Source organism: Phacochoerus africanus, chromosome 6, assembly GCF_016906955.1.
Source record: "Phacochoerus africanus isolate WHEZ1 chromosome 6, ROS_Pafr_v1, whole genome shotgun sequence".
Classification (NCBI taxonomy): Eukaryota; Metazoa; Chordata; class Mammalia; order Artiodactyla; family Suidae; genus Phacochoerus; species Phacochoerus africanus.
Genome location: NC_062549.1, coordinates 92,430,414 through 92,456,257, shown reverse-complemented (window position 1 = coordinate 92,456,257; position 25,844 = coordinate 92,430,414). Strand labels below are relative to the sequence as shown.

The 25,844-nt window shown below is 54.2% G+C and overlaps 1 protein-coding gene across 2 annotated transcripts in view; it reads left to right on the top strand.

The window, feature by feature from the left end:
- KIRREL1 (kirre like nephrin family adhesion molecule 1) overlaps window positions 1-21,803 on the top strand; it is a 113,493-nt gene extending 91,690 nt beyond the window's left edge. The window contains exons 2-15 of one of the 2 annotated variants that reach the window (XM_047784227.1): window positions 2,137-2,286; window positions 3,901-4,050; window positions 9,789-9,946; window positions 11,715-11,865; window positions 12,824-12,929; window positions 13,065-13,213; window positions 13,414-13,541; window positions 14,228-14,354; window positions 14,443-14,543; window positions 16,473-16,671; window positions 18,078-18,185; window positions 18,356-18,495; window positions 18,864-18,941; window positions 19,183-21,803. In XM_047784227.1, the coding sequence (XP_047640183.1) occupies window positions 2,137-2,286; window positions 3,901-4,050; window positions 9,789-9,946; window positions 11,715-11,865; window positions 12,824-12,929; window positions 13,065-13,213; window positions 13,414-13,541; window positions 14,228-14,354; window positions 14,443-14,543; window positions 16,473-16,671; window positions 18,078-18,185; window positions 18,356-18,495; window positions 18,864-18,941; window positions 19,183-19,659 (2,222 nt within the window). In that variant the 3' untranslated portion in view covers window positions 19,660-21,803. Of the gene's footprint in view, window positions 1-2,136; window positions 2,287-3,900; window positions 4,051-9,788; window positions 9,947-11,714; window positions 11,866-12,823; window positions 12,930-13,064; window positions 13,214-13,413; window positions 13,542-14,179; window positions 14,355-14,442; window positions 14,544-16,472; window positions 16,672-18,077; window positions 18,186-18,355; window positions 18,496-18,863; window positions 18,942-19,182 lie in introns of both variants that reach the window. The other variant, XM_047784226.1, reaches the window with a different exon arrangement.
- The last annotated feature ends 4,041 nt before the right edge of the window (window positions 21,804-25,844 follow it).

Here is a 25,844-nt window from a genome sequence, read left to right as displayed (position 1 = left end):
GTCAGGTCAGCAGGGTGGGGGAGCTGCTCACAGAGTGTTGGGGGTGCTGTTTCTAACTTCCTGACCCCCTGCTGACCCAAAGAGCCAGATTTGCACACTTAACCAAAAGAGGCTGCCTCGTGTACTAGATCATATGCTGGCTGTCAGTCTACTCTAGCCCTGCCCCCTCTCCTTTGGTCCTCTTCGTGTGTAGCAACCACTGTGGATGTCAGATCCCCAGGGGGACTCAGAGGGAGGAGACAGCATAGCTCCTGGCCTTGAGTAGAAGTTTTCTCTCTGGTGGAGTCTGGTGGAGAGGACAGGACAAACACTGCCACCCACCAGCTGCCCTCTACCCCATTTGCAAATAAAAGCATTTTGTGTGTGTGGGTGTGTGGCCACACATGTGGAAGTTCCCAGGCCAGAGATCAAACCCGTGCCGCAGCAGCAACCCAAGCCACTGCAGGGACCATCTTGGATCCCCAACCCCCTGAGCCACAAAGGAACTATGGACATAGGCTCTTGATAGCAAGGGACAGGAAATCCTCTGGATAGAGCTGTGGCAGCAGGGCTGAAAGATAGGCCAAGCTGTGTTTGCCTGAGAAGCTACAAAAATCAGTCTAGGAGGACTTCTTGGGAGAGGGGAAGCAGAGGCAGGTTTGGAAAAAGAGGGGAGAAATGGAGCCAGAGAAGGCAAAAGAAGAAAGGAAGGGATAAGACTAAGAAGGTCTTGTTTCTGGTGACTTAGAAGGAAGTCTTGGATTGGGGAGGGGCAATTCTCTTTGCTTATATGTGGAGTGACGGGGAATCAGATTTTGGAAAGCTGGGTTTGGAAGAGTTGGATCTGGGTACTGTGGTCTCCTCAGAGGTTTGGAAGCTGAGGAGGGACAGAAGGGGGAGGAATCCCCTGAGTTCCAGGGGAAAACTGATATGGGTTACAGTGTGTGACAGATTGGGGACGTGCGTGGGAAGCCCCAGACCTCTCCCTGTGCTATCCTGCAGCCCCTCCATCTCCTGGGGCCCAGCACAGGAAGCCAGTGGTCACAGCACCCTGCCCAGGACGGCCCCCACCCCTGGGCCACCCAGCACTGGTTGGAGTGGGTGGGTGGGAGCAGTGGGGGGGGGGATGCGAAGCAACCCGCAGTCCAATTCCCTGCTCCATTTAGGCTCCACAATTAAAGGCAATTACTCTGCAGTTCTCTAATCAAATGCTCCCGGCCGAACTGCCAGTCGGGCAGCCATGTGTAGCTCCTGCAGCCTGAGGGAGAGTGGAACAAAGTCACGTGGCCCCTCAGCTCCCACAGTGCGGGAGGCTGGGTGTGAGCAGGTGTGTCGGTATATAAGCGCTCATGGCCCCAGGGCTTGGGAGCAAAGGGGTAAACACATGCAACGGGAAAAGTGTGCAAGAAGTGAATTCAGAGCTACTTTGTTCGGGATACGCCACCTCCTGGGAAGCTATATACATATGTGGATGTGCCTGTCCCATAGACTCGCACTTGTGCACCTGCTGGGTGTGTTCATGGGGCAACTGTACCTAGTTACACATGTGTCACCTCACCTGAGTTAGGGTGTGGTGGCATATTCATGTCTCTGGGACCACAGGGGACCTTGGCAGGACAAGCAGCACGTGTTATGGATGCGTCACTCATTGGTATGGGTGTCGGGGCAGGGGAGCGCTGGTAGAGGGGGCTGAGGAGGAGCCGGGGGCCAGAAGGCCTCAGCTTTGCATCCCAGCTCTGTGACCTCTTGGTGGTGTCCTCTTCTTACTCATGTTCTTAACCAATACCAGCTTGCCCTTGGGAAAGTGACTCTCCTCTCTGGGCCTCAGTGTCCTGTCTATGAAATGAGAGGGTTGGACTAGCTTGCTCTCTGCGGACTTTACATAACACTGCACCGCTTTCAAAGATTGCCAAGCACTTTAGCTCCTGAAACCCATTCCCACGGGCCACAGACGGAGGAAGGAATAAGGGGGAGTGTGTCGGAACTTGGAGGGAAGGAGTTAGGCTGAAGTAGGGCAGGGACTGGAGGGTCTGCCTTCCCAGCCTCTGCTGTCTTGAGCCATTGATGGGTGAGAGCGGGAGCCTGGGAGGCGTGACCTCTTGGGGGTGCCCTCTTCTTACGCATCTTCTTAACCAATACTGGCTTTGGCTTTGCCAGGGACCCAGACCCGCTTCAGCCAGGAGCCAGCCGACCAGACTGTGGTGGCCGGACAGCGGGCCGTGCTCCCCTGTGTGCTGCTCAACTACTCGGGCATCGTGCAATGGACCAAGGATGGGCTGGCGCTGGGCATGGGCCAGGGCCTCAAAGGTGAGTGCGGCCGTGCAGCCAGTCCGGCATCCAGACTGCACCAGCTTTGCATCCCTCCCCCACCAACTCAACATCCCTTCTGCCTCACCACGTTCCTTCTCTGGGCTCCAGCCTCCCCTCTCTCCTCCTCCTCCGGAGCCTGGTCTGTCTCCACTGCTTTGCAAACCACCTCCAGCTCCGCCTTTCCTCCTGGCTGTGGACTGGCTCACAAAAGGCCAATGGGAAGCCTGAGAGATCAAGGGAAACCAGGAGACTTTTAGGTAAGAGAGCTTCAGACAGACGAGACAGACAGTGCGAGAGGAGGTGCAGGCAGACAGGCAAAGCAGGAGGTGCTAGGAGACCCCAGAGAAGAGCCCCCTGAAAGAGCCAGAGGGGGCAGAAGGGGAACACATGCCACCTCCATGTCCTACAAGTGTTTCATGCCAAGATGGTTCTTCTCCAGCCTCTGTCCTGCCCCAGCCCAGGCAGTGGAGTCAAGACACCTGGATGCTAGTCCTGCCTCTGCCACCTCCTAGCTGGGTGACCCTAGGAAAGCCACTTCACTCTCTAGGCCTTCATTTACTACCGGGTAAAATACACATACTGGTCGCTGGTCTTCTGCCCTGCCTTATAAATGTGTTTGTGAGTTTTGACCCCAAATGAGGGAATATGTTTTGTGAAAACACGATGTTCCCTGTAAAGCAGTGTAATGACAAAAGCATGGGAGGCGTTGTGTATGTTTTTTCTTATTGTTGTCCAGGGCTTGAGATTATTTGCTGTGGGTTCCGTGTATTAGAACAGGCAAAGGAAATCTATCTGTGTAGAGCAATCCGCGTGAAGGAAGGAGATGGGGCTGGTGGATCTACTGATGACAGAAAGAGAAGGAAGCTGGGAGAGAGAGATCAATAGATATGGAGTGAGAAGAATCAATGGCTTCTGGACAGAGGGCGATAGTGGGAGGGAGCTAAGGGTGGGGACCCCAAGAGAGGAGGACGGGGAGGGGGTGGGCAAGAGCCTAGAGGGAGGAGGGTGAGGGACACTGAACAGGAGAGGCCAGAGGCTCAGAGGCGCACCTGCCACAGCTGAGGCTTCTGCGGGGGACAGGATGCTCTGGTGTAGGGGATCCTTCAGGGAGCTGGCAGGACCCTGCCTCACGCATCCTGACCATGGCCAGTGAGGGTCAGATCTTCGCCTGCCTTGGGCTTCCCTCTGGCCCCAGTGAGCTCATGTCTGCTCTGCAATGGCCTATATTTCTTAGCGCCCACACACCCTCCCCCGTCCCTCTCCTTTCCTCCCTGCTGTCTGCCTTTCTGTCCCCCCCCTTCCTATTATTATGAGAGACATTTGTCTGCAAACAGCTTCAGAGATTTCATCTGCTCCTGCTCAGCTCCCCCTTCTGCTCCCCCCATCGCTCCTCCTGCTTTATGGCTCCCAGCCTCACCGTAGGAGGCTGTGACATCGCAGTGTCTGCGTGGGGACCTCATCCTCCACAGCTGCCACCGGGGTCCCAGGAGAGGGCAGAGGGAAGGTGCTGGCCTGGAATGGAATGCAGACCCGATGTGGGGGCAGGGCAGTCCAGGCCGGTCCCCAGGTTGTGGCCGGGCTCACCTGGGCTCACCCTTTCTGTTCCTGCAGCCTGGCCGCGGTACCGGGTTGTGGGCTCTGCGGACGCCGGGCAGTACAACCTGGAGATCACGGACGCCGAGCTCTCTGACGACGCCTCTTACGAGTGCCAGGCCACCGAGGCCGCCCTGCGCTCCCGGCGAGCGAAACTCACCGTGCTCAGTAATAACCCCAAGCATCTTTTGGGGCCCCCAGCCTCCTCCTGGCTCTTTCTCCTGGCGTCCTGACTGTCTCTCCCCTTCTCCAACCTCCTCTTGTCTAGCCCAGCTTTTCCCTCTGTGCTCCTGGTCTCACATCTGTCCCCACTATCTCCCTAGCTTTCCCTCCCCCAGATCCTTTAAACTTCTTCCAAAGCCAAGTGCAGAGAGGAGAGAGCAAGACGGGCATGTGGGCACCCACTGGTGGGCACGTGGGCTGTGTGAGCTCTGGCATCCTCTCACCCCAGCTTGTGTCCAGACCGAGCAGGCACCAGGCTCCACCTTCTGGACATAGGACTCTCCCCATGAGAATGGAGGCATGCTGGGGATCAGAGGCCCGGCCTCTCCTGGCAGCTGAGCATGTTGGTGAGGAAGCTTCTTCTTCCTCTCCCTATGCTGCCCGGGAGCCCCAGACACTGCCCCCTTTGCTCCTTCTCCTCCTCACTCAGCCCTCCTCCTCGCTGCCTCCTCTCTCCCCACCCAATCCCCTGTAGCCCTCACCCGTCTCTTGGCTTCACCTCGGGGAACAGGGGAGCAGGACTAGAAGGAATGGGTCTTGAGGGCTGAGAACTGGGGCGGGGGTGGGGCACGGGTCCTGGATGAGTCCATATGGGCCGCTGGAGAAGGGCTTGTCTCAGAAGCCGTGCTCCTGGCGACCGCCCACCAGGCACAGAGCAGATGTCCCTCTGTGGTAACACCCGGGGCCATTTGCATAATGAGGGGATTCTCTCCTGCACGCAGTGGTGGTGCCAGAATGAGGCCAGTCCCACATGCCCTCAACCCCCCTCTCCGGGCCTCCCTGGCGGTACCTCCAGCTCCATCAGTCTTTCTGTCTCCCTCCAGCTCTGGTCCTCTGGCTGGGCCTCTGCTTTGCTTCTGTCCCCGGCTTAGCTCTGTCTGCCTGTGACCCTCTTTCTTCCCTTTTGTCATCACCTCTGTCCCCTTCTTTTCCTGCCTCCGTTTGATCTGTCCTGCTTCTTCTCTTTTCTCCCTTCACCCTGAAATCATTGACATGGGGGAGACCCCCAGGAGGAATGGGAGGAAGGGGAGGGAGGCCAAGATGAGTGAGTTTGGACACCCAGAAGGTTTTTATTTGGGGGAGAAGGGTGAGACCAAGACCAGCCTTCTGAGTGCAGTGGGAAGAGGCCTGGACTGGGAGGCGGGAGACCTGGGCCACCGTGACCCCGAAGAGGTCACGACTCTCTGGACAGCAGTTTTCTCATCAGTAATGTGGCATAATGATGACAGCCTTTTCTTAGCAACGGCTGCTTTGCTGCTCCCTGAGCGGGGAGCTGTAAACTGTGAGGATCTCGGCAGATGTGAGGGGTCAGAATAAGTGAGGACTGGAGGGACCCGACAGCCAGTTTCTCTGCATGTAAAGGCCCTGAAAGGACTAAGACTGAAAGCTGGTGGATGGCTCAGGTTTCCTCTCTGGTGGGGAGAAAATGGGAAGAATCAGCAAGGGGCCGGAGGGAGTGGAGGGAGCAGGAGTTAGTTGACCGCCAGGGGTCAGCGTGGGAAGCCAAGACTTCACTTCCATCCCTCATTCAAGAGTGTCGGAGCCCTGCTCTGGATGAGGCATTCCAAGGGAATTTGAGATGCCTTTTTTTTTTTTTTTTTTTTTTTTTTAGGGCTGCACCTGCAGCATATGGAAGGTCCCAGGCTAGAAGTCAAATCAGAGCTCTAGCCGCCGACCTACCCCACAGCCACAGCAATGCCAGATCCAAGCCTCATCTGTGACCTCTATCACAGCTCACGGCAACGCTGGATCCTTAACCCACTGAGCAAGGCCAGGGATCGAACCTGCATCCTCATGGATACTAGTCAGATTCATTTCCGCTGAGCCATGATGGGAACTCCAGAATGAGATTCTTAGGAGAACTCTCTTCTTTTTCCCTCCCTAACTCCCTTGACTTGGGTCCTAGAAGGTGCTTCTTCTAGACTAGAGAACTTCCATCGCAATGAGGGGGTCTTGATACTCTTCCTACCCCAGCACAGAGAAATAGAGAGAGATGAATAAAAGGCCAGCCACATCCCTAGATACTACAGGAACTTAATATGGTGTCCAGTGGCTTGATTAAATCAAGGAAGTCTTCCTGGCAGAGGAGGATATCAATAGGAACCCTCGATGGAGGGATATTTGTTTAAAAAGAGCTTGCACATAAGAGTGAGGGAGGACCACATGGTGGGGAGCTGACTGGCTTGTTTGGAGGGCACGGCTGGTGTTGAGGGTGTGGGCTTGTAACCTGTCAGGGTGATTTGGGTGGATGAGGGGGGACAGGAGGAGGCCCCAAGAGTGAAAGAGAAGAAAGATTAATCTGGCTACTCTTCCCCCTCCTTGTCTCCCCGGAAGCCTCAAACACCCTGCATCCTGTAGCCACATGGAGGCAATGAGAAGGCAGCCCACTTTCTGCACCCTCCTCTGCTGACCTGCTTGCCCAGCCTTTGTTCACGGCAGCCCGGGGCCCAGAGACCTCGCAGGGCCCAGTCAAGAGTGGGCTTCGTTCAGTGCCTGGAATCAGTCTCCCTGCACACGGCCCCGTCTGGAGCCACATCCCTCCGTAGTCGAACCCCCACCCCAGAGCAGCCCAGGCCACAGAATAGCCTTTCACTCTTCCTGCCACAGGACTCTGAGAAGCTGCCTTCCACTCCCTCGCAGACGCAGATGCAGACATAATATAGATCTAGAGACCTACAGCTCCCTCATTATTCACTGCAGTAGCCACCCGAGTGCAGTGGTGATGAGTGTGGCTCGGGGCCAGCGGGCCTGGTCCACCTCCCAGCCCTGCGGTTCAGCCCACTCCTGGCCCTGAGCACATTGGCCTAACCTTCCCGAGCCTCGGTACCTTATCTGTAAATGGGGGTTAATGGTATTTACCGTGAAAGGATTAATGAAATATACTTTGTGGTGAGGATTAAATGAAATCGTACACGAGGCGCCAGAGCTGACACATGGTGAGCACTCAGCGAATGGTGGAGATAGTGTCTGTCGATCACCTTACAGTTTACAGTTGGCTTCACAGCCTTGATCTGGTGTCGCCCCCACCATCACAGCTCTGGGGAGCAGATGTCAGTGTGCTCTCTGAAATTTTACAAACAAGGAAACTGAGGCTGCAGGCACATATTGATACAGATTAAAATCACAAAGCTTAAAAATGTGTTCATAGGAGTTCCCATTGTGGCTCACCGGAAACCAATCCAACTAGGATCCATGAGGTTGTGGGTTCGATCCCTGGCCTCGCTCAGTGGGTTAAGGATCTGGCGTCCCGGTGAGCTGTGATGTAGGTCGCAGATGTGTCTCGGATCTGGCGTTGCTGTGGCTGTGGTGTAGGCCGGCAGCTACAGTTCCAATTCAACCCCTAGCCTGTGCCACATGTGCGGAAAAAAGAAAGAGGAAGGAAGGAAGGAAAGAAAGAAGGAAAGAAACTGACTTGAAGACCTCACCCAAGATCACATGACATACATAAAGGTGCCAGGATTTAAAACCAGGGCAACTTGATTCTAAACCCCGTACTTTTTTCCACTCTTCATGCTGTTTGCACAAGTCAAGCAGAGTGCTGGGACGGGCTGCTCAGGGCTGCTTTCTTTTTTTTTTTTTTTGCTTTTTTTGCTTTTTAGGGCCACACCTGCGGCATATGGAAGTTACCAGGCTAGGGGTCAAATGAGAGCTGCAGCTGCCAGTCTAGGCTTACAGCCACTGCAACATGGGATCTGAGCCATGTCTGCAACCTACACCACAGCTCACAGCAATGCCAGATCCTTAACCCACTGAGTGAAGCCAAGGATTTAACCTGCATCTTCATGGATACTGGTCGGGTTCATTACCACTGAGCCACAACAGAAACTCCAAGTGGTCCTTTCTCCTGGAAACCCCACCCTGGAAGGCCATCATCTTACACACTCTAAGTCAGTCCAGCCCTCTACTGGACTCGTGGGCCTCCCAGGGTCTCCTCTCAAAGGTCCCCTCAGAGAGTGCCTCTACGTCCTCCTGATCTTTCCCAGCAAAAACCTTTCCAAACCCTTTCACATTACTGGTCTGCTGAACACGAAGTGGACCAAAAATCAAAATTATAATCAACCTCCTTCTGCCTTTATTTTCTCAATCACTTACTCATTAAGCTAATATCCCCCAGGACATGCTCTCAACCTCTGCACTAGACTTTAAGGGAAAATAAGAAGCAGCCCCTGGAGTTCCTATGGTGGCTCAGCAGGTTAAGAACCTGAGTAGAATCCATGAGGATGCAGATTCAATCCCTGTCCTCCCTCAGTGGATTAAAGGATCCGATGTTGCCGGCCGCATAGGTTTCTAATGCGGCTCAGATCCAGCATCGCTGTGGCTGTGGTGTAAGCCAGTAGCTGCAGCTCCAAAAAAGACCAAAAAAATTTAGGGCCACACCCACGGCATATGGAGATTCCCAGGCTAGGGGTCCAATTGGAACTACAGCTGCCGTCCTATACCACAGCCACTGCAACACAGGATCCGAGCCTTGTCTGTGACCTACACCACAGCTCATAGTAATGCTGGATCCTTAACCCACTGAGCAAGGCCAGGGATTGAACTGGCAACCTCATGGTTCCTAGTCAGATTTGTTTCCCCTTCGCCACGATGGGAACTCCCGCCTGAGCATTTAGAAACCTATGGGGATAGACCAGGGAAAGACCACTTATTTCCTAGTATCAGACATCTGGTTGATTCAGTTCATTCAGCATTTAGCAAGTGCCAGCTTTGGTCATCCGAGGCACTGAGGACTGTATATTAGTGAATTGGGTTCCTACTTTTCCAGCAGTTTTGGTGGGGTGGGGGACTTGGATGATGATGGCGAGTAACCCAAAGACAAGGTAGGTGGGCCTAGGAGTGACTGGCTGGGAGCCGCCGAGATGGGGGTGAAGGGGGACGTGGCACAGAAGGCCCCGTACAGCAGCTGGGATGTGAACAGGATGGACAGCCGTTCCACAGGCGCTCTGAGGGGAAGAAGAGCAGAATCAAGACGAGGAAGTGGGAAGAGTTCTCATCATGGCTCAGTGCTTAATGAAGTGGACTAAGATCTATGAGGATGTGGGTTCGATCCCTGGCCTCCCTCAGTTGGTTAAGGATCCGGTGTTGTTGTAAGCTGTGGTGTGGGTTGTAGACAAGATTTGGATCCAGCATTGCTGTGGCTGTTTCGTGGCTGTAGCTCTGATTGGACCCCTAGCCTGGGAATCTCCATATGCCACGGGTGCGGCCCTAAAAAGACACACAGGCACAAAAAAAAGACAAAGAGGTGGGAAAGTTTAGGACTTGGCCTGGGGAACCCTGGACGGAAGGCAGAGGTGGTTGCAACCCATGCCGTGCAGCTGGTAGGCAAGGAAGTGGTTTGAGCCGGGAAGTGGCACCGTCTTAGCTGCGCTGTAGAGAAAATAGCCTGCTAGCAGTGATGGATAGGTTGGGGTCAGCAGGCATTGGAGGTAGGGAGTCCACTGGGGAGGTTGTTGTAATAGACCCGCTCATCCAGCTGCCCCAGGGTAGAGGAGCGGACAGGAGGCCATGAATATGAGAAGGTCCATGGAGGGAGCCACCTCTCTGTGCCAGGCTTCTCAAGGCCACAGGAGCAACAGAGACAGTGACTGCAAGTGAGAGGGCAAGGGGTGGACCTACAGACGAAGGGGGTGTCTGGGCAGTGTTGGCCACACCCTGGACCCACTGTGCTCTGCTCTTCTCCGCAGTCCCCCCAGAGGACACCAAGATTGACGGCGGTCCTGTGATTCTGCTGCAGGCGGGCACCCCCCACAACCTCACGTGCCGAGCCTTTAACGCCAAGCCCGCCGCCACCATCATCTGGTTCCGGGATGGGACACAGCAGGAGGGCGCTGTCGCCAGCACGGTGAGATGGCCTGCTCCCCCAGCAACTCATAGGGCTCATCCCAGGTCACCTTTCCGGTCCCACATGGATCTGACCACAGACTCAGGGAGCTACTGATGTAAAAAGAGGCCTTAGAGACCATCTGGCTCAATCTTCCCATTAAGTAGTTGGGAAAACTGAGGTCTGGAGAAGAGAAGTGGGTGCCTAGGTCGCCATTCAGTAGTTAGCAGAATAATAGCGATGATAGCTACATTGATGAAGCATTATGCATGCTGAACTCTTTATGGACAGTCTCTCTTAGTCTTCGCAGGAGATTTGTAGATTAAGTGTTATTTCCAACCCACACAGAGACGGAGGAGTCCCTGGTGTGGCTCAGCGGGTTCAGGACCCAATGTTGTCTATGCGGGTTTGATCCCTGGCCTCACTCAGTGGGTTAAGGATGCATGTGTAGGTGTCGAGCTGTGGGGCCTCCCACAGGCCGTGTGCAATGCAGAAAACAACCCAAGGGGTCCTACGATCGTGTCCAGGGACCTCAAATTGGCTGTCACTGAGCCAGTATGAGACCTTGAGGCGTTCCCATCGTGGCTCAGCAGTAACGAACCCAACCAGTATCCATGAGGATGCAGGTCCAATCCCTGGCCTCGCTCAGTGGGTTAAGGATCCGGCATTGCCGTGAGCCTTGGTGTAGGCTGGCAGTTGCAGCTCCACTTTAGTCCCTAGCCTGGGAACTTCCATATGCTGCGGATGCGGCCCCAAAAGACAAAGAAAAAAAAAAAGGAGACTTTGAACTTGTGGGTCCCTTCCCTGCCCTCAAGTTTATGGTCTAACGGGAGAGACCCAGTGCTGAAAACACACTCAGGTATCTAAGCGGCAAGACCAGATGTGCCTAGAGCCGTGTGCAGGACAGACTGTGTGCAGGAGGCACAAGTTCAGGCTGAGAGCATCCTAAGGGCTGGGACAGCAGAGGAAGACTTTCCAGAAGAGGAGGTATTTGGGCTGGACTCAGAGAATTCTAGGAATGAGGCTCAAAACCATGCTAACTACAACACCCAGACTGAACTTTAACAGAAACTGGGGACTTTAGTAGTAATTGATCGATATTGGTTCATCAGTTGTAACACATATCACACGAGCGCATCATGTTAATAATAAGGGAGGGGTTCCCTGGTGGCACAGCAGGCTAAGGATCCAGAGTTATCACTGCTGTGGCTCTGGTCAGGTTCAATCCAAGGCCCGGGAATTTCTGCATGCTGTGGGGAACAGCCAAAGAGAAAAAAGTGGGGTGGTCGTGGGGTCTGGGAGGAGGGTATATGGGAACTCTGTATTTTCTATTCAATTTTCTGAAACTTAAAACTTCTCTAAAAAAATAAGTCTATTAATTAAAAAACAAACCAAACTGGAGTTCCTGTCGTGGCTCAGTGGAAACAAATCTGACTAGTAACCATGAGGATGCAAGTTCGATCCCTGGCCTCACTCAATGGGTTAAGGATTGGGCATTGCCGTGAGCTGTGGTGTAGGTCGCAGACGAGGCTTGGATCCTGCGTTGCTGTGGCTGTGGTGTAGGCTGGCAGCTACAGCTCCAACTCGACCCCTAGCTTGGGAATGCCGGGTTCCGGGGTTACAAGGACAAAAACAAACAAAACAACCCAAACCAAACCAAACCTGGGGAAGAGGAAGGGGCTTAGCTTCAGGTTCCCAACAAGCCCAGCTCGGAGTTTTTCACTCCGAGAGCAGGGGAGGGGCTTTGACTGTATCTCCCCTCGCCCCACCCCTTGCCCCTCCCACCCAGGAACTGCTGAAGGATGGGAAGAGGGAGACAACCATCAGCCAGCTGCTCATCAATCCCACAGACCTGGACATTGGGCGTGTCTTCACCTGTCGCAGCGTGAACGAGGCCATCCCCAGTGGCAAGGAGACGTCTATCGAGCTGGACGTGCACCGTAAGCAGGGTCCTGGGGAGAAGTCGGGGATCGTGGGCACCTTGGAGAAGCACAGGAGAATTCCCCAGGGGCCCCAGGATAGGTGCTCCATTTCTTCACCCTTTTGGATTCCCTGGTTTGAATGGGAACCACTGAGGGCTGGTAGAAGTGGCAGTAGCTATAAGCCAGGCAGTTCCCAGGTTTAAAGCAGCATGTGAGTTTAGGCGATGATGTAATCTCTCTGAGCCTCAGTTTCTAATTCTGTATACGTGCAGAAAATAAAATGCAAGCCCACAATCCCTTATCGGAAATTCCAAACCAAAAGTGAATTGGTGGCAAAACCTGAACAGAGGCTCTTCAGAGTCTTTCACTTAACCCACTTAATCGGAATAGCCGTGTTTCACTGCAGATGTGTGTTTCACTGCAGATGTATTAATGCGTGTGACTGTGGGGTGTTGCCCAGACTCTGCTGGGGGTCTTACATAGCCTATGTATACAAGTACCTTTCTAATATTTGAAAAATCCCAAATTCTGAAACACTTCTAGTTCCGAGGGATTCAGATAAGGGACCTGTACCTGCTTCTCAGGGTGATGAGCATTAAGTGAGATATAGTGTTAGAGCATCTAGCATGGAGTATGCTATTAGGTAAGTGCTCAATAAATTCCCACTGCCCTGGGAAGGTTGGTAGTGTGGGCAGCCACTGGAGAGGTGCCCCACCCCCATCCCTTTTAGTGAGCCTAGCAAGCCCACACTGACGCCTAGTGGTCAAAGTTGGTCATTACACTCACTGACTAATCAGTCACCCTTGAGTGTCACCCTACCTGACCCCCTAGAGGCTTCTGGACTAAAGTTGCTGGTACAGTGAAAACTCAGATTCCCAGACCACTGCACGGGTGAGGTCTGAGTGTTTGTGCTAGGGAGAAAAAAGGAAATTTGAGGGACAGAAAAGACCCTGACTTCCAGTCCTCTGCTTTGCAGACCCTCCTACGGTGACCCTGTCCATTGAGCCACAGACGGTGCAGGAGGGCGAGCGTGTCGTCTTTACGTGTCAGGCCACAGCCAACCCCGAGATCCTGGGCTACAGGTGGGAGGGGTGGGGGGAGATCCCGGGAGGCCCTTGAGGCCAGGATTTGGGGGCAGTGCTGGGGAGGGCAGGCCACTGGATGTGGGTGGAAGGGCTCCAAGGCCTGAGCCCGCTCTGTGTTGCCTGCTCTCCCAGGTGGGCCAAGGGGGGCTTCGTGATCGAAGATGCTCATGAGAGTCGCTACGAGACAAATGTCGATTATTCCTTCTTCACGGAGCCTGTGTCCTGTGAGGTTCACAACAAAGTGGGCAGCACCAATGTCAGCACTTTAGTCGATGTCCACTGTGAGTAGCTGTGGAGCAGGGATGGGGACAGAGGGCAGGGGCTTTAAAGGGCTGGGGTGGAGTGGCGGGGGAGGCTCCAGGAGGCCAAGGAGACGGAAATGGACATGCTGAGGTGACGGGCAAGAGAAGGAAGAGGACAACTGTTGGAACCGACCCCTGATGAGATTAAGAGTCTAACAGGCCGTTCTTTTCTACCTCAGTTGCCCCCCGGATTGTAGTCGACCCCAAACCCACAACCACGGACATTGGCTCTGATGTGACCCTCACCTGTGTCTGGGTTGGGAATCCTCCCCTCACCCTCACCTGGACCAAAAAGGACTCAAACATGGTAAGGCGCTTGCTGCCTCTCCTGAACCCGGGGAGGAAGGAGCCCAGCCACGGGGGACAGAGGGAGGGCGCAAAGGAGGCGTGGCATTATTTTTCAAGTTGAACTTGGGATATTTCCAAGGTCGTGGGATTTGGAGAAGGATGGTGCTTGCCATCAACCCCACTGTTCTGAGCAGACAGGGGCTGTGGGAGGAGGGAAGGGGGCCTGAGCGGAGCTGCCATGGTCACAAGACGTCTGGCAAATGATGCTGCCCAGGAGGCTGGTGCAGCTGAGATGATTCTCTAGAGAAGGGAAGGCTGGATGCTGCAGCCTCACAGCAAACCTACATTGGACAGTTTGGGTCAAAATTGCAGAAAGGGATTTCAGAGTGACACTGCCTACCTCACTGGGCAAGAAAGGCATTAGAACCATCACCCGAAGAGGCTGTGTCCTACGCAGCCTCCCGCCTTCCCCGCCTTTTGTGGCCCAGCCCACGTCTGCCCATTCTTACAGAGACGATGGGTCTAAATGCCAGTCTGTTTAGAGTCAGGGGGTGGGCCGGATCGACTCGGGACCCTCTCTCCCTTCTGGGAATTCACTTGTGGCCCTTCCTGCTTTCTTTCCAACGCCTCCTGTGCGGGGGGCCCACATGGACCTAGGGGCCCAGGCCTCCTGGCTCCCCACCCGAGGCTGCTCTCTCTGCCCAGGTCCTGAGTAACAGCAACCAGCTGCTGCTGAAGTCCGTGACCCAGGCAGATGCCGGCACCTACACCTGCCGGGCCATCGTGCCTCGGATCGGAGTGGCCGAGCGGGAGGTGCCGCTTTACGTGAATGGTGAGCGGCCGGAGGGGGGCGGGGGCCTGGGGGGGAGGGCAGGCGGCCTGAGGTTCCAGCGGCCCTGACCTCGCCTCCTTGCGTGCAGGGCCCCCCATTATCTCCAGCGAGGCCGTGCAGTACGCTGTCAGAGGGGATGGCGGCAAGGTGGAGTGTTTCATTGGGAGCACGCCACCCCCAGACCGCATTGTGAGTACTGGCACTGGCCTCGGGCGGGCCACCTGCTTTCTCTGCTCCGGCTCAGCCTCCTCCTGCTTTCTCGGCCTTTGCTCCTTCCGTCTCCCTAAGCCTGACCTGTCCTTTTCATCCTCTGACTTTCTGTCCCTCTGTTCCTCTCCCTGCTCAAATACCACCTCCTCTCTTACTTGTTATGTAACCTTGAGCCGGTTACATAGTGCTTGGAACCTTAGTTTCCTCATCTATAAAATGGGGGTGGGATCCCTACTGAAGAGGGTTGCTGTGAGAAGTGACAGTGGCAACAGGTGTGAAAGGCCAGGTGGAGGAGCCCTCGCAGGACACCTATTAGGTCCCCTGGGCTCTCTCTCTGGCTCTCTCTTCTCCTCCCCTTTCTTCAGCCTCCCCACCTCTTCCTGGGTCCCTCCTCTGCCCTCGGCCTTCGGCCCCTCACCCCTGTCCATCAGTCTCATCCCACCCCATGCTCTGCTCCTCTCCCTTCTCCCGCCTTCCTCCTCCTACCAGCCACCACCACCCCTCCCGCTCTCCCCCACCTCCTCCACACCATGAGCCATTAATTCCTTCCGTGACCATTAACCGTCAAACCCCTCATCACATTTAATGACCATTTGGCTAACTCCAGGGCTGCCCAGGGACACTTCATTACCACGGCCGCCTGGGCAGCGGGCAGCTCGGCTCCCTGGGGGCTTTCCTTGTAGAGCGGGGAGGACCAATCCCTGGAAAGAAGCCAGTTCTCAGTGGCTCCCCCTCCCTCAGGCTCTACTCTGAGGGAGGGGACAGAAAAGGGGAGATGCCCCAGCTGGGGGCGGGGGCGGGGATGGCAGAGCCTGGGCGAGACACCTCTCCCATGTCAACCCTCACTCATTATAAGGGTCTGGATGGGTCTCCAGAGCCAGCGGGTGGGTTTGTGTGGGGCCGGCTATGGGGCGGTGAAAGGTTAGGTTGAATTCTGAGTTGTGTTTAGTTAGAATCACAGACTGTCAGAGCTGGAGGAAAGCTGGAGCGATATCTAACTCCAAGCCGGTCCTTTCCTTTCACAGGCAAGGCCTAGAGAGGGGATGGGAGGCCACACAGAGCCGAGGGGAGAGCCAGGCCGAGAGCTCAGCGTTCTTGGCTCTCCATCCAGGACTTAATTTGTAAAATCAGGGGTTCCTACATGTTAGTTCCTTGGATCAGGGGGTTGTTACAAAAATAGAGATTCTCAATAAAGGAAGCCTGAATTCTTTTTTTTTTTTTTTTTTTCCTGGCCACACCTGTGGCATATGGAAGTTCCCAGGCTAGGGGTCGAATTGGAGCTGTAGCTGCTGGCCTATACCACAGCCACAGCAACGCCAAATCCGAGTCAAGCCTGTGACCTACACCACAGCTCACGGCAACACTGAATCCTTAGCCCACTGAGTGAGGCCAGGGATTGAACCCAAATCCTTGTGTATACTAATCGGGTTCATTACCACTACACCACGATAAGAACTCCCAAGGAAGCTTGAATTCTAACTGCGGAAAGATGGTTCTTTGGGACACGAGTCTACCATCTTACCAGTCTGCTGGCTTTCCAAATAAAGTCGCTATTCCAAGGAATAGCAAGCCCAACAACAAAGAATAGAGATTCCTGGGCCTCTGCCCTGCAGAGTCATATTTAGGAGATACGACATAGGAATCTGCATGTGAAGAGTGTCCCTAGGCATATCTGAATGGTCCTGGCACATGTCTCAGGCATGTGTGGAAAAAAGCTACTGCTTTTCCTAAACTGAGGGTTTGATGTCTGGGTTTGAGGCAGTGAGTGTGGCTTGTTGAGGGTGAGTGTGGGGCTGGGCTTAAGGGCACCCAGGGCAGGCGGGGTGAGGATGCAATGATGCCTTAAGGGTGGGTCTGCTGTTTCCACCACCTGCCTCTTCCTCATCCCTTCCTCCCTCCCCACCCCAGGCATGGGCCTGGAAGGAAAACTTCCTGGAGGTGGGGACCCTGGAACGCTACACGGTGGAGAGGACCAACTCAGGCAGCGGGGTCCTGTCCACACTCACCATCAACAACGTCATGGAGGCCGACTTCCAGACCCACTACAACTGCACTGCCTGGAACAGCTTCGGCCCGGGCACGGCCATCATCCAGCTGGAAGAGCGAGGTGACAGCAGTGCTGGCCTGTAGCCAGGGCACAGGGAAACCTGGGGACTCTGCTCCCTCTTCTCTCTGGAGGGACAGCTCCATCTTGGGTCACCCCCCACCTTCCCGCATCCAGAGCTCGCCTGGCCTTGGTGCTCAGCTGGGAAACCCACTTGCTTTTTTTTTTAAACAATTCTTCGGCATCTGCTAATTGGTGCCAGGTCCCCTGCTAGGGGCTGCAGTGAAAGAGATGAATGAGACATGGTCCCTGCCCTCCAAGAATTTTAGTCTAGTGGAGGAATGACAGTGGTAGCAGATCGCCTCAGATGGAGAAGAAAGAAGTGATCTCTGAATGGGGAGTAACACTCCCCTACCTCAGTGGGTTGGGGTGAGGATTAAACGAGAGGGTATTCGTTGCACGCCTGGCATATAATAGGTACCCAGTAAGTTTTGGTTCCCCCACCTCTTCACAAACCCTTAGTGTGATAGGAGACACACATGCCCTCCCTTAAGGCTCTTCAAGGAGTTCCCTGGTGGCCTAGCAGTTAAAGATCCACTGCTGTGGCTCTGGCTACTGTTGTGGCACTTTCCTGGGAACTTCTGCATGCCATGGTCGTGCCCCCTTCCCAAAAAAGGGGGGTCTTCAAGGCATTCCTCTGACTTTTTTTGGAAGTTCCCAAGTCTGATGAGGAGGATAAAAGAGCTTGTTGGGTTTTTTTGGTTTGTTGTGTTTTCAGAGCTAGCCATTTGATGTAAGATGGGGGAAAGATAACGGGGGACCCCCTCTGTCTTAGTTGAGGATACCAGCAAGAGCAAGGGGGTGACGGGGGAGAACAGAGTAGACAAGAGTAAGGCAGGCTCTGCAGGAAGGCTTCCTGGAGGGGGAGAACCTTACACAAGGATCTGGTCCATCCAGGACAGCCACGAATAGGAAAGAAAGCTGGAGGCAGGATTCCTGGATCGTTCTCCTCTCTGGGGCGTGGAACTAACCGGAACTGTTGAGCCCTGGGAGGGTAGTGCAGGTGGAGTGGACACAATGACAGGGGTGGGGAAGGTGGTGAAAGAGGTTGCAACACAGATGGTAGATGGGAGAGTTTGGGGACAGCCAACCTCAGACGAGAGCCCAGCCCAGGAAAGAAAGGAGAGACGAGCCTCACAGGCAGGTGGGCTGCAAGAGAGAGACCAGATGGACCATCAAAGCCAAGGTCAAGATGATTCCCAACTCTGAGGAAGGTGAAGCGCAGGTCTAAACCCAAACACGACACAGACTTCCTCTCACATCCCACCTTGACTTAAATTGAACACAGCTCAGCTGAAGTCTAACCCTGTACAATCCAGGGATGCTTGGAGCGTGGCTGGGGTTGCCCCGAAGTGATGCCCTGAGTGACCCCATCCTCACCCCTCCCCTTTTCCTTCCCTCATGTGAAGAGGTGTTACCTGTGGGCATCATCGCCGGGGCCACCATTGGCGCGGGCATCCTGCTCATCTTCTTCTTCATCACCTTGGTCTTCTTCCTTTACCGGCGCCGCAAAGGCAGTAAGTATGGGTCCAGCGCAGGCCACAGCCCCCGCCCCATCCCCTGCCCAGCGGCATCCAACAGGCAGTGCCTGGGAGGGGCGAGGGGGTTGGGCACTGTGCTTCCCAGGCCAGGTGGGTCCAGAAGCAAAGGCTGGCAGAAAATACTCAGGCTGCTCCCCCTGTCCTAGGTCGCAAGGATGTGACCTTGAGGAAGCTGGACATCAAGGTGGAGACAGTGAACCGGGAGCCACTCACCATGCATTCTGATCGGGAGGACGATACTGCCAGCGTCTCCACGGCGACCCGAGTCATGAAGGCCATCTACTCGGTGAGGGTCCTTCCCTCCCTGGCCCACCCGCCTCTTCACACTCTTGGGTCTGGTCCCACTCCAGCTCTCCAATAACCACTGTCACTCTGTGCTCTCTTAGTCCACCTACCTTGGTCCTGCTCTCCCACCCCACCCCACAGGCTCTCACTCACTCTTTGTTAGTGACACAGTTGGTGCTAGAACCCAGGTCCCTAGCCTCTTCTCATCACACCCTAGAGCCTCTGCTAGGAAAGGACACAGAATTCAAGTCGGCCCGTGACCCCAGACCCTTCCCTCAGCAGGTGGCCTCTGGGTATGGGGATGGGGTGGACAAGGGGGAGCGAGAGCAGGGTGTCTGATTCCTGCTGCTCCATCCTGCTGCTCCGCAGTCCTTCAAGGATGACGTGGACCTGAAGCAGGACCTGCGCTGTGACACCATCGACACCCGGGAGGAGTACGAGATGAAGGTGAGAAAGCTGGGAGGGGCCGACACATGAAGCCCGTGGGAATGGGGGCTCTGAGAGCTGGCAGGGCGGAGGTGCCAGCAGGTTCCAGGAGGAAGGGTCAGCAGGTATATTGAGGGAACCGAGGAGGTGGAATGCTATTGGCTGAGAATCCAGGGCAGAGCCAGAGAAGGTGGCCCAGGGGACCATGATAAGACTTGAGCGTGCCACCCCACCCCCATCCTCTTCTCTCGTTGTCCTTCAGGACCCTACCAACGGCTACTACAACGTGCGTGCCCACGAAGACCGCCCGTCTTCCAGGGCAGTGCTCTATGCCGACTATCGTGCCCCCGGCCCTGCCCGCTTCGACGGCCGCCCCTCCTCCCGCCTCTCCCACTCCAGCGGCTATGCCCAGCTCAACACCTACAGCCGGGCCCCCGCCTCTGACTACGGCCCCGAGCCCACACCCCCTGGTCCTGCTGCCCCAGCTGGCACCGACACCACCAGCCAGCTGTCCTACGAGAACTATGAGAAGTTCAATTCCCACCCCTTCCCTGGGGCAGCAGGGTACCCCACCTACCGACTGGGCTACCCCCAGGCACCGCCCTCCGGCCTGGAGCGGACCCCATATGAGGCCTATGACCCCATTGGCAAGTACGCCACAGCCACGCGCTTCTCCTACACCTCCCAGCACTCGGACTACGGCCAGAGGTTCCAGCAGCGCATGCAGACTCACGTGTAGGGCCAGAGCCTGGCCGGGGCGTCTCTGCGGGGCAGAGGAGAAGGCTCTCACAGCTGTTCCCTGATATTCAGGGGCATCGCTTGTTGTTGCTCCCCGTCCTGGACCGGCCTTCCTCCTCCCACCATGGCAGACGGGGAGCAGGTCTCCCGGAAACACCCCATCCCCGAGGATGGTGCTCTGTGCATGCCCCAGCCTCCCGGGCCTGCCCTTCCCTCTTCTTCGGGAGGATGTGTCTCTTCGGACCTGCACTCTCGCCTGGACCCAGCCTGGGGACAGGGAGAGTGGAGGTTGCCTAGAGCAGAGGGGGCACTTGCAGCATTCCCTTTCTATCCCACCCCTCTGGTCTCCTGTGAGTGGACAGGGTGGGGTCATGTGGGGATGAGCGGACTTTGACCCAGGGGACATGAAGGAGGATGGGTGGCTCTGGCACAGAGAGATGGAAGCGGGGCAGCCTGGCCAGTCCTCCTGTCTTCTGCATGGGGTGCATCTCTCCCTCCTCGGGACTGCAGGAGGGGCCTTGGACTGATTGTAGCCCTGACCCCGAGTTCAGATCCGGCGCTCATTCAGCTGGGATTAAATGCCAGTCATCCTGGCGGCCCACTGTGGACACCTGTCTGTCCACCTGCAGAAAGATCCAGGTACCTCCCATAGTGCTGTCCCCGTTCCTTCTCTGTGCTGGGCCAGCCAGATAAGTCAGGGGGTCATGGTGGAGAAAGAAAGATCAGGAACCATGTCCCGATTCACCAGCAGCACGGCTGTGTGCTACATAGCAGTTTCCAGAGCCCAGGCTAGAGGGAGCCCACCCAGGCACCCCCCTCCCCAGTCTGCCCCACTTCCTGGCTTTAATTCTTGAGCCTACCTGGGGAGTGGGGGTGGTGAGGATGGAGGTGCTATAGGCTATTTTTCAAAGACAACAGAAAACAATCAAAACCTCATTGTGGGGGGAAAGGAGGAAGAAATTGTAGGGCATCCCCTACCCAAATCTAAGTCCCAGTGGAAAGGAAAGGGGGCACCCCTTCACCAGATTCCCAGTACCTTCCATGACTCTTTCAATCTGTAAGCACTTTGAATCCATTTTTAAACATTCAGGTGGTGAGACCTGTCACCCAATGGGCTCTGATAGGACAGGGAGGGGGCCTGGCTGTCCAGCTCCCCTCTCCTACCCTCGGGCCCAACAGCTGGTTCGAGAGGCCACTTTCCAGGGGCAAGGGAGGTGTTCTCTTAGACAGGTTTTAGTTTGTTAAGTGTCTTCTTTTTTTTTTTTTTTTTCTTCATGGACCAATCAGATTCCTTCTTCCACTTTCAGTGCCTTGAGTGTCCAGCTTTGGCCGACCGGCCCTGTGTGGGTGGCTGTACAGGGAGCCGGTACTGTGAGCCCCAAATCACTGTCAAGTTTGCAAAGTTTAAGGGATAGAAGGGTGAGGGGGCTTGGAGAGGAAAGGAACCTGGTAAGAGGAAAAGGTGATGGGGAAAGATAATGTGGAAGGGCACTGCAAGCAGGCGCAGCCCCCACACCCACCGTCGTCCCCGCCCCACACACCCCCTCCCGCATGCGCATTCCATATCCTCAGCAGCCACCTGACCAAAGAGAACCGGCGCTCCAAAGAAAAGTCACTCCCCAGCCCCGGCCTCCCCGCCCCAAAAAACAGGATTTGCCGTTCCCCAAGCATGGCGCTGCCGCCGTTGCAATTCCCAGAATGCTCTTTGCCCTTTCTCGTGGTCACCATCCATTAGTCATGTTTGCTTTAATGAGTTACATGCTCATCAGCCACGGGTTATCACCACCTATGCGGATGGGTCTGTGGGGTGACGTTCTTCCATCCCCACTCTGATAAGGACCAGCTAATAGCCAGGAAGTAAGTAGCTCCGGTTTCCAGCCTCTCAGGCTGTCTGCGTCCTCGAGCATTTCAGCAGGGGCAGGTGCCGTGGACTGCCCCTTCTGGAGGCATCATACAGGCTCCTGGCCCTCATCCATCCCTACCCCTGGAAGCTGACTCCTTGTGGAGTTCTTTTCTGTGAGCTCAGTGACTAGGTCTGTGCAAGATGCAGGTTCCTGTGCAAATTCATGCATATTTTGATTTTCGTAGAAGCCATGGGTAATCTAAACCATTAAAGTCTAAAGATGTTGGCTTTTTAAACAGGAATATTCCAGAAAAACCTTTATTTTTGCTTGGGGTTTGGCCATATCCTCTTGTTTCCTCCTTTTTGGTTTTAGTGCTGGGTCCATGCTGTCAAGATGTTGGAGAGGAGGAGGCCCTGAGGTCATGAGGTAACTCAGCCGATATTGCAGGGACGGCTGGTTTCAGAAGCCTGATACTGGGCTACCTCCCTGTTCTCTGTTGCTTAACACATTACCTGGGGTGTCCTGGGTATCAAGCCTACAAGGAGACATTAGCAATCAAGGCCGTCTGTGCCCTCCGCAACACGCAGTCTGGGTTGATCAGAATCTGAATTGGGACCAACCTGTGAAGCCAGTGGATGGAACTGCTTTTCTGGAGAGTGGAAGTGAGCACGGAGGGTTGTGATCTAAGGCTGGAATCCTCCAGCATGGTGCCTCAGCACTTGCTGTGGTCAATTTGATCCTGACCGCCTTGGACATTCTAGTCCTGGTGGGAAGAGCACGGGGCCAGGAGACCCGGGACCCAGCTCTGAAGCTGCCATTTACTGAGTGACCTTGGCCTAAGCTCTTTACATTGATTGCCCTCTATGTTCTGGTCTTTAAGATGAGGGGGAGGGCTTGCATAAACCCCCAGCTACATTGCTCTTGCTGTTTTCATTTGATGAGGCGGAGGGGCCTGCCATTCCTGGCAAGAGTTTGGGCACAGTGACTGAGCAGGTGAAGGAGTCGAAAGGTTCTTGTCTTGAAATTTCACTGTGGGCTTGTTAGAGGGGTTACGAATGAATTTCCACTAGAAAATCCCTTGCTTCCAAACAGCAACAAAAAGCATGCCCTAAACCTCACTGAAATGGATGCAGCGTTGTCCTTTAGTCATTGTGACCACTCAGAACCCTGACAGTGTCGCAAGATGCCTCTGGCCAGGGCAAAGCATGCTTTCTTTCACTGTACACCCAGGGTTCCGGCAACCTTCTCTGTGGCGAGAAACAGGCAGCCACCCTCCACCCCAACCCCCAGAAACATTCCCGTGACCAAGGATAGCAGACCGCACTTACTGAGCAAGGCTGCAGGCTGAGGTGTCTTGAGCCAGAGGGCGAGGCATGTGCACAGCTGACCTTCCTCTTCCAGAGCAGGTCAGAAGAGGGAAGAGAGGGTCCAGCAGGTTTTGATATAAGGTCGGGATCTTGAAGAGGTTCTTGTGATTCTGGGTAACCCACAGTCTTCCGTTAGGAGGGCCCAGCCCGCGTCATAAATCCCAGATCTGTCCAAGTCTGTCCACTGAGTTTGCATGAAGCAAAACTCCAGTGGATCAGAAAGGAAAGCGGACAGGGATGGGAGCAGTACTAAACGCTCACAGATGTCTTGCTGGGGATGAAAGAGGTCAGTTTGATCCCCCTGCCTCCAGGCATTGTGCTGTCATCCTGTCCCTGCAGGTGCTTTCCTCCTCATTTCGAGGGTGGCCTTTTCTGCTTTACCAGGGTGGAGCATCCTGCCCTGGAGTCTCTCTTGCCCTGGTGCCCTCTCATTAACTGGGCAGTGCGCTGTCAGGAGCCACAAGCCCTGGGCTCCTTCAAATGGAATCAGATGATCTCTCACTGTACTTGACCCATGTTCATAACAATATTGGGCCTCTTGGGTTTGGAGAAAACCACGTGAAAGCCAAAACCCCCGTTGGACTGAAGTGGCTCCGTCACTGCCTTACGCTTCGCTGTGAGGGCAGTTCTGTCCCCGTTGCCTCGGAAACCCTGGCTTCTCCACCCGTGTAGGGCTGTGTGTCCTGGGCCAGGTTCGCTGCTCTGTGCCTCCACAGGCCCTTCAGCATGTCGAGGGAGTCCCCTGAAAGGCATCCGAGAGGCTTCTGACCCTGGTGGGACCAGCGAGGAGGTGATAACAGTAACGGAACCCTGAAGTGCACAGACCAAGGGATGTAATTGGAAAGATCTATTTTTGTGATGAAGCTATAAAATTAGCATTTAAATATCCCCTTCCCTTCTCCCTGCTTCCCCTTAACCCCCCATGGTACTTCCTCCTTTCCTGGAGGCCAGCCTCTTTCTGAAAGGCGTTGGCCTCACTTCTATCAGCTGGGGCCTGACGTTCCATCTCTGGGCTGGTGGAGAGGATGGAAAGATGTGGTTGGGAGGCTTCTGAATTCGGGAGGTGGGGGAGGGGGACAGAATCCCACTCTTTTTACATCACTGTGAGGGAGCTCCAGGCCCTGTCCCTGGAGAGATCATTGCTGCGCAGAAGTCACAGGCCATACTGGGCAGTTCTGGTACAAGCCTGCCCTTGAAAATAATAATAATGATGATAATAATAACTCCACTTGCATAGAGCTATCACTCATTCCTGCCAATCTCGTGTCCCCTAACCCGCACTTTGGGATGGCCCGAACCACTGGCCTTTGCAACTGTTGGCAGGCATAGGTTCTTCTAGTCACTTCTGGAGATCTTCAGAGGCTGCCCCCTGGGAGTACCCCTAACTTGGGAGAGAGCGGCCAGGTTGCCAATACAGTCAAACCCCTGACACCGTCTTACCAGCAATGGTGACCCGGAAGATATGGCTGCCTCCAGTCACCCCAGAAAGCAGCCCAGGGCATCCCACGGTCACCTATGCTATCACACTGCTCTTGGGATTACAACCTCCATTTCTGGCTCCAGCTGACTTTTCTCCACCCAGATCCCAATAATAAACGGATCCATGGATGATAATTAAGAGAAGAGAAAAAAAATATTATTTTTGTTAGGACAGACCATCGTAGATTTTTAGCAATGTGTATCTGTGTGTCCCTCACACCTTTTCCTATTCTGCCTTTTTTCATTTTCCTTTTTTTTAAATATTATGTACTATATTTTTAGTCTCAAACACACTATATATTATATATATTTAATTTTTTTATATATATAAATATAAATGTTTTAAAAAGTACCGTGGTTTGTGTTATTTAATGCGTGAGCAGTGCGAGTTACTTACAAGCTTGCCTGTTTTGGGGTGAAATGATCTAGATTGAAGGAAAAGCTAGATTTTTGGATTGAGATTGCAGAGTCTCTATACGCGTGTCACCTGCAGGCCGTGGGGCAAACACGTTTTATTCATCAGTTTGTGACTGTTGCAGGAGCCTGAGGCCAATCATGGCAGTTCAGGGACAAATAGCCAGAGGCTCCATGCTTTCGGAACACAGCATCCAAGTGTTCTGTGCCAAATCCGATTATAGGGATAAGAAAGGGGGAGACCGAATCTGGGATCCAGATCCCAAAAGATTGGGGAGGATGATGACGAACAGGGCTGATTTCATTTATTTATTTTTTTATATATATATGTATTTTTTTAATTTTAATTTTTTTGTCTTTGAGGGCCGCACCCACGGCATATGGAGATTCCCAGGCTAGGGGTCAAATCAGAGCCTGTAGCTGCTGGCCTACACCACAGCCACAGCAATGCCAGATCTGAGCCACGTCTGTGGACTACACCACAGTTCATGGCAGCGCCAGATCCTTAACCCACTGAACGAGGCCAGGGATCGAACCTGCAACCTCATGGTTCCTAGTAGGATTCGTTTCTGCTGTGCCATGATGGGAACTCCTGATTTCATTTATTTAAAATGCAGTGGTTTAGGAGTTCCCTGGTGGCTCATCAGCTTAAGGATCCAGCTTTGTCATTGCCACTGCTGTGGCGTGGGTTGGATCCCTGGTCCGGGGAACTTCTGCATGCCATGAGCATGGCCTAAAATAAAATGCAGTGGCTTAGATACAAAGCAAAGTTCCCAGGTTGCCAACCTTTTGAATTTATAGTGAAATATGTTGAGAAAACAGATATACAGCCATACATACTCACAGAGGCCATCCTACTGAGAAATTCTAAATTCTCTGAGTTTGGTAGAATTTGCAAGGACTTTACTTTGCTCTTTTCACAAGAGTGTTTGAGGATAACTGAGGGGAAAAATGTTTTCAGATAATGTTTTTAAAAGCTATCAATCACTAGGGAAATACAAGGGTTTATTGTTTCCCTCAGTCAATTAACAAACTAAAAACGGTCCACAGTAGACTTTTTGCACACAAGGGACACAGGACAC